This window comes from Salarias fasciatus, unplaced genomic scaffold (assembly GCF_902148845.1).
Source record: "Salarias fasciatus unplaced genomic scaffold, fSalaFa1.1, whole genome shotgun sequence".
Taxonomy (NCBI): domain Eukaryota; kingdom Metazoa; phylum Chordata; class Actinopteri; order Blenniiformes; family Blenniidae; genus Salarias; species Salarias fasciatus.
Window position 1 is genome coordinate 171,904 of NW_021941247.1, and position 7,841 is coordinate 179,744.

The 7,841-nt window shown below is 48.1% G+C and overlaps 1 protein-coding gene across 1 annotated transcript; it reads right to left on the minus strand.

The window, feature by feature from the left end:
• Positions 1 to 2,754: 2,754 nt before the first annotated feature.
• LOC115384489 (coiled-coil domain-containing protein 78-like) lies at positions 2,755 to 7,408 on the minus strand. The gene is made up of 14 exons (XM_030086773.1): positions 7,337 to 7,408; positions 7,098 to 7,229; positions 6,315 to 6,401; positions 5,771 to 6,127; positions 5,257 to 5,307; positions 5,024 to 5,112; positions 4,709 to 4,787; positions 4,487 to 4,612; positions 4,198 to 4,394; positions 3,894 to 4,053; positions 3,285 to 3,328; positions 3,110 to 3,191; positions 2,934 to 3,034; positions 2,755 to 2,857 (listed from the first exon to the last, which is right to left on the minus strand). Exons 1-14 carry the CDS (start codon positions 7,406 to 7,408, stop codon positions 2,755 to 2,757), a joined length of 1,680 nt encoding a protein of 559 aa, XP_029942633.1.
• Between the last annotated feature and the right edge of the window lie 433 nt (positions 7,409 to 7,841).

The following is a 7,841-nucleotide window of genomic DNA, read 5'->3' on the forward strand; positions in this document are numbered from 1 at the left end:
TTGAAAGACGGACTTTTCCTCTTAATAATGATCAAATGAGACTTCTAGCTTGCATTCTTGTCACATGGTGGAATGTGACTAAGTGATTCTAAGTAGCTGCTGGGAGCAAAAACACCAAGAAAGTAGCCGGTTCTGCATCCCATGTGCTGAAAGTCAGACGGCATGTTTATATCCTGCAAAGTGCAGCGACACGCTGCGTGTCTGTCCGGCCGCCGCTCCAAGCTCCCTTCGCCCTGCGCTCATTTCGGGGGAACATGTGCGCTGGAATTCTCCCCCAATTAAGACAGGGATTAGCCGGGTCCACTGTGGGAACGGGCCGAGTGTGGGAAAGCGCAGCGCCCGTCCCTCTCTCCTTCCCTCGCCGACACTCAGCCTCATTCTCACTCGCTCCCGTTCATCCTGCCGCCTCCCTCCCGTCTTTTCTCACCCCGGCTACGGCTGCTCCTGCTCTTTTGTCACTCTATATTCCTCCACATGCTCTCTTTTTGGCACATTTTGCCATTTGACAGGTTTCCCTGCATCATAATATATATATTTGTTTCAATTTTTTATAATAATGCGTCCAGGCCTCATTTATTTCCACCACCCAGGAACTTCACAGCTCTCAGTCCTAATTCTTTCAGGTTTTTCTGAAGTGCACGGCTCTTCTGTGCCCCCCTCCCTCCCTCCCTCCCTCCTCCTCCTCCCTCTCAGTGCCTCTCCAAGCCTTCACGCTGAAAGCTTGTCTGGAGGGAAGCTGAGGACTCTTGCATGAATAGCCTCAGCCTGTCAGAGTGAAAGAGGGGGTGAAAAGACAGCTCGTCAGAAAAGACAGGTGTCTCTGGAATCAGACAGTTACAGTCTGCATCGGCATTTATAGAGTAATCCCTCCAACAGTGCAAAAAAAAAAAAAAAGATTTGCAACACAACCTGCAGGAGTGGGTGGGAGGCGGCCAGGCGTCCATGAGAACATCCCGGCTGCACTGAATTTTTCCCATTGTGGCGACATTTCTTTCTCATGACGGTGCAATCCTCTCACCATCGCACCAGATTCTTCCCCACATTCCTCCTGCTCGCTGCCACCTTCTCTTCCCCTGTTCCCACTCCGCCTGGCTTTTTCCTTGCGTTCCCATAAATCCCCTCTCCTCCAACACAGGGCTTGTCCGTTCCAATTACAGCCGGGCGGCCCGGCCCCCGGCTCACACACAGCTCGCTCTCATTAAGCCCGTATCAATTAGGCATTAACCTCCTGAAACAAAGGCGCTCTTGACGAGCGGCCCGTCGCCAGCCATGTGAGGGACTTCCTCCGCGCCGCGACACTCCGCTTCCCATCCTCGGGACGACGCGTTCAACCAACCTTTTTCCCCACTTTCCCACCACCAAAACAAATCTGTGTCCAGAGAAACATCAGGCGGACGGAGGAGAGCGCTCAAGCTGTAACCAGTCCGTCTGCAATCATCACCAAAATCACACCGCTGTGTTTAGTTAACCTCCTGAATTAAACGGACACTGTTGTTTCAAGTCAGAATGATCTGATGTTACCACCAGGCACGCCAATTTGAGAGACTTTTTTTTTTGTCCTTTTTGCAGCAGATAAAGCCAATGAAATGCCAGCTATTATCAGAGGGTGAAAAGCCTGCCGCATACCAAGAAGTCAGATTTTTCAAAAGGCTGGAGTTCTGAGAGGGGAGAGCTGGCGCTCTGCCCCGGGAACCAGCTGTGGCGCAGCAGACGACGACAGTTTCGCCTCGCTGTAGCGTACGTTCTGCTGTTTCCCCGGCTCTTTATTTACACGCATAATGCGGAGGGGTTTTGCGGAGAGCCCTACAGGCCGTCTGCCTCTGGCGATGCAGCCGCCAACAACGGCCCGGTTGAGGTTTTTCCCACAGCTCCGCCGGTGAGAGGAGCGGTCCCCGCTCCCGGCACCCAGCGTTTTGGCACAGTGACTATGTTGGCACCGGCCCAGGCCGAACACCCCCACCCCTTTTCCCAGGGCCCCGGGAGTGTAATACATTACTAACAAAATCCCACTTCCCATTCCTCTCAAACTTTCACACCCCTAACCCCCGCCCCCCCTCCCTGGCATGCCCCCTGAAAAGGGAATTGGGGTGACATGCGTATGACTCTTTCCATTGCCTCCAGTTTTCCCATCATTCCCTGGAGGATCTCGAGCTGTAACATGTATTCTATGTTAAAAACAGGCTGGATTTGATTAAAAACAACTTTTTTTTTTTTTTTTAGCCTAACCTGCTGAGTTCTGAGTCCTTCCCTGTTCGTGAGGACCTGTCTGCTGGAAGTTATGGCCCCGATCCGAGCCCCTGAACTCACGAGAGAGAAAGAAACGCGGCGCTTTCACTCTTTAAAGGGATTTAAAGGGAACAGTTCTCCCTTCACGCTGCGGCCGGGGTTATAAATATGAGCCCTCGCTCTGGAGAAGGCCCCGCTTGTTTCCCCCGCCGTTCTCAGCGCGGCTTTGAGGGGGCGAGCATTCACGGGCGCGTACGTGTCTGGGTAACATGTAATGACATTATTCTCACCAGAGTGACCCCTCATTGTCGCTGCGCTTTCTTCTCTGCGGCTCGTGAAATTGACATAAGCTTTACAAACATTCCAGGCATTTTTTTCTCAAGGCCGGATTTCTTTAGGGGGCGATTTCATGGAGGAAGCCGACAGAACGAGCAGCACCACCTACTGCTGGCGCTGAAGCATCGGGCACATTGAAAATGTTTAAATATAGATTAATATGGAGTATTTTCTTTTAACTCAAAACTAACCTTAAGTCTCTTTTTGCCGGTTTTCTGATAGCGGCGCGCTTTGAGAGCGCCTCGCCTCTGCCGTCTCATGCAGTCTGCGAAGACGCGTGATCTCCTCTTTGTACCTGCAGGCAGACCAACAGCTTAACCCGCTTCTCGTCCTCCGGCTGTACGACACACACAGCCGAGCGTTGTCCCGACCTGATCAGGTGGTTGTCGATGTACTCCTGCAGCTCCAGCACCTCCGCCTCGGCCGCCGTGGCTCTGGTGAGAAGAAGAGCGCGTTCCTTCTCTAGATCCACCTGTTTGAATGAAAATACATCACATATTATCATCTGGGTAAAAGTACATAAAGCAGAGAACGGAGGTGCGTTCACCAGAGCGGAGTGTGTCGTCTCCCTCAGCTGTTCCCTCATGTCCGTCCAGGACGCCTCGCAGATCCGCTCCACTTTTTCAGGCCTGATAAAGTTTCATTTTTCAAACAATTCTTAGACAGGAAGCACAGCTGACCACATTTGTCATTCAGTAAAAAAATTAAAACACGACGCTCACCCTGGACAGCTCAGGCTCTGTACAGGCATTTCTGATACGGCCTTCTGAAAGAGAGAAGTAAAGATCCAAATGTTTGAAAACGTGTGATTGAGAGGAGTTTTATGTTTTGTAATTTCATCCCGCAGCACCAGTTTTTGGGAGAGTTATTATCATCACAGTCTGTAGGAATCGTTTGGTTTTGTGAAAACAGACATTTTCATCACAAATTCTCACAACAAGAAAAACTTGAGAGTTTAATCCTGATCTAATTCTATTCTATTCTATTCTGATTTGTCATTGAATGGACAATAATTCATCATCACAACCTCCAAACAGAACTTAATAAAATAAAATCCAAGCTCTGTTGCCTGAAACTCACTGCTCTACTGTTTTTCTTTGGTCACAGTGTCACATCAGTGCTGCTACATGATCTGCAGTCCGTCTCAGCGGCTATAGCCTCTCTTCGCTGTGGGACACGGTCTTTGAAGCCTTTCTCCCCTCATATCGCCACACGCAAAACAAACGCTCCTTCATTTTATACGGGAAGTGTGGAAACAAAGAAGAATTCCCCGTGGATCCAGTCCAAGCAGGTCAGCCTGCTTTAAAGCAGTCAGTCTTCTTTTGTGCTACCTGCAGCTGATCCTCCAGTCGGGCCTCGTCCCGCCGCAGGCCCTGCAGCTCCTTCTCCACCTCATCTCTCAGCTCAGCGGGCTCCAGGCTGAACTGGGCTTCTGGAGGGCCAGGGTCCAAACCGCTGTCCGGTTTTGACAAAATCTGCTCCCTTTGCACCCTGGAGATGACGGAGAGTTGACGTCAGGTCGGCACAAAGTTACAAAAATATCACAAAACTTCAGATATTTGTTCAACTTGGAATCAAATTAAGATGTTCAAAGAAATTAAAACACATTCAGAAGTGTAGACAGAGTGCAGTAACCTGTATGCGATGATGAGCGCTTGGTGGGTTCTGATGATCTTCTGGAGCCTCTTCCTGTAGGAGCGGGCGGCCGAGGCCAGCTGCTCCTCTCTCAGCCTGTAGGACGAGCGCACGTCTTCCAGCATGCCGTCCACAAACGTCTTCATCTTTCCTTGCTTTGACACATTTTTAGAGTTTCCAACCCCGTCGATGTATTCCTGGGTTACAGTGAGCACATGGATCCGTCTGACTCTGGGATTAAGATGATAATTTGCCTTTTTTGAGTTTTTTTCTGAGTGCTGCGACTCACAGATAAGTCCTGTAAATAGCAGACCAGCCTTGCGCGGTACTCCTCATTCAGCTCTTTGACCTGAAGTTGGAGTTTAGAGTTTTCTTCCTCTACCTCCCTCACCTGACTCTGAGAGCACATCAGGGCCTGGAGAGAATTTTTTGAAGAAATTCCACTATTTTTAAGTGACTGAAGTTACAGATCGGAGGCTGAAATCTGGAAACCGTTCCGTCCGCCGCTCACCGCGCTCTGCTCCGACAGTCTCTGGCGGCCCACGTGGATCAGTCTGCCGCTCTCCTGCTGCGCTCTACCCATCACCACCCTGCTGACCAAACACAGGCCCGACCGCCAGACAAGCCGTGATGAGAATGAACGGCGGCGGCCACATCACAGGAAGAAGCAAGGAGACCACATCACATAAAGCCGCGGCCGCAGAGCAGATGCACGAGGGACGAGTCGGGGGAGGCCCATCCCGCCATGCCTCCGCCTGTTTGATGACTGGAAATAGAAAGATAATGATGTTGTGGAAGTAAATGGCAAACATTCGGGGGGCCTCACACTTTCTCTTCCAGCTTCTTCTGCTGCTCCTCGTAGCTGCTCTTCATTTTCTCCAGCGCGGCTCTGAGCTCGTCTTGGTTTCCACGCAGCTACGAGAGACAAACGAACACAAAAACTGCATTCCAGGTGATGAACTGCTGTGGTGCGAGCTGAAGAGACGTCTGTTTAACGCTTCCTGTCCAGGAAACTGTTTCCAAAGACAACAAACAGTGAACTCACGCAGAAATACTCACATTTTTTTCCATAGTTTTTTGTTCTTTGTCCAAAGCTGCCAGATCCTCGGGCTATTGATTAAAAGACAGAAATTTAGAAGAAAAAAAAAAAACACTTAAAGAACTGAAGCTTTTCCTGATTGAAAATCTTCAAAACTTTATCAAATAAATACATGTTTTGCCTTCAGGCAAAACAGATGGAAATTGAGGACGATTTTGCACCAAAACCTATTTCAGAAAAGCCGAAGATGTTGGATGGAAGTGGAAAACCTCAGAGAGGAATCACAGAAAGGACAGAGAAAGAGACAGAGAACAAAGAAAAGACAAAGACGGGAGATGAAGAGATAAAATGTTACTGACAACGAGAAGATGAGAAAAACAAAGGAGAAGGTAGAGATTAATACTATGAGGGAAAACTTAGGTCAAAGAAGTCTTGTATGCCGTTCTGGTGAGATGAACTCAGGGATGTGACGGCGTGTTTTCATCTGACTAACTCTGAAGGTACACGTCCCGCACCTCGGTGCTCCGGCCGTACCTTGACCCCGTCCTGCGCCATGCGGCCGATCAGAGCTCGCACCCTGTCCAGCTCGCCGTGGAGCCCCCGGCTGGAGCTCTGGGCGCTCTGCTGCTGCTCCTCCAGCCGGCGGCGGAGCGAGTCCTGGGCCCGAGCCAGAGCCAGCAGCTCGGCGCTCAGCTCCTGGTTCTGGACCCGCTCCCTGCTCCGACTCTCGGCCAGCAGCAGGTAGTCCCTCTTCAGGGTGGCGTACTCCTCCTTCAGCTCTCCGTCACTCCTCTCCTTCACTTGCAGACGAGCCTGAGCCGACTGCAGCTCTCTGAGCAGCTTGTCCCGCTCCAGCTCCAGATCTGTTATCACAGCGTCCTGATTCAGAATCTAAAAAATGTTTAAAAATACATTATTGCGTCTACAAAAACTTTGGAGGTAGAAATGGAAAACCTTCAAGTGAGAGAAAACAAAACAAACATTGATCAATCATAGAAAATCTCAATATTATCTCCACCTTGTATGTGTTTTCATTCTTTTCTTTGTTTTATTACCACTACTGCACCAAGACCCCGACCTTGTTTTTCATCTGGAATGCTTCCTCTTCGTACTGCTCTCTCATCTTGTTTGTCTGGATTTTCTCTTCAACCAGCTCCTTGGATAACTTGCAAATTGGAAGGAGAAAAGTTTTGGATCATTTTTCAGTTAAATGTATTCAATCTAAACATGATGTTGACCAAAGCGTCTCAGTAGAAACAGTTCATCTTTTAAGGAATTTAACAATTTGTGCAGATTTGGAAAACAAGACTCACAACATGGACTGTATTCAAAACTCAGACATGTTGGCATTTTTGTCAGATTCATTGAAAATATACATTCTAAATGCGAGTGTATTGCTGACTAGTGTCAAGTTGTTCATCCCAGGAGCAAAAATACACAACTGAACCATTGTGCAAGCAGCAGTGTTACAGTGTTTGATTGTGTGCGTTGAGCTGCAGAGTTTGCGTATTGGTTTGGAGTGCATGAGAGGGTTTTGAGATTAACTGGTGTTTCCAAATTGCATGTGAGAATGTAGTTTACCTTGATTTGATACTGGGAAGTTACAGCGGCCCAAAAGGGCCAAATACACAACACAACAGCAAAAAGCCACCACAGAAAGTGCGTCGGTGCAGAACGGGCTTTGTGTCTCAGGGACAATATTTTCTGACAGAACCAACGTGGAAACAAACGATTGACAGCAGAGAATATACAAAGTGTTATGTTGTAGCCCATGCTGTTGTGTTGTGTCTTTCGGATTTGCATTGTGGCTTTTCTAGTTGCATTGACCCAACTGAATGTCAAGTAAATTCCTGGCAGTGACCTTCAGTCTGTCCTCTTCACTCTGGACCAGCCTGCAGGACAGATCCGTGTTGGAGCTGGCCAGCTGGCCCAGTCTTCTCTCCAGGTACTCCACCCTTCTGAAAAGCTGCTCATGTTTTTCATGTAGATTCAACTGAAAGTTAAAAAAAAAAAAAACAGCATGCCATGGTTTCTTCTTTTTACAGGATTGACATTTGAGCATACAGCTACTTTGTTAACATGGCAGAATATTTCACTCACATTTTCTTGAGTCAGAGCTTGAACTCGCTCCTGGAGTGGATGTGGAGTTGCCTGCTGGTCCACAGCGTCCATTTCTCTTCACTCAACATCTGCTTCTACCCACAACAACCTGTTGCCATGCCTTCACAACACCAGTAAAGCTGGTGGATGCACTTCCTCATATTTCTCAATACTAAACATTCAATAGAGTCCAAAACACCAAATGGATAAATAAGTAAATGAATAAAATAAAACCTCTGGATTTTACTTCACTATTTTAATGCATCCAGCTGACTCAGGATTTGATTTACAACCACAAACAAGCAGAGCAAATGTTGGTAAATTGTGATCAAATGCGCCCTCTAGTGGCAACTGCTGGAATAACAGCTAACTCAAACTCCTGAAGCAATAATCCTGCTCAGTTCATCTCCATGTTCATACAAGGAGTTTATAAGAAACCTTTCAATCCAGTTCAATTTCGAAGCATTTTTTTTATTATAACTTTCCAGTGATTAAGGAGGGAAAA

Bases quoted from the DNA above. Each gene is read 5' to 3' on its own strand.
- LOC115384489 (XM_030086773.1), bottom strand. From the start codon at position 7,408: ATGGACGCTGTGGACCAGCAGGCAACTCCACATCCACTCCAGGAGCGA. The intron at 3,035-3,109 runs GTGAACGCACCT...TCATTCAAACAG, and splicing joins AGACGACACACTCCGCTCTG to GTGGATCTAGAGAAGGAACG. The intron at 2,858-2,933 runs GTCGGGACAACG...GTCTGCCTGCAG, and splicing joins ATCGACAACCACCTGATCAG to GTACAAAGAGGAGATCACGC.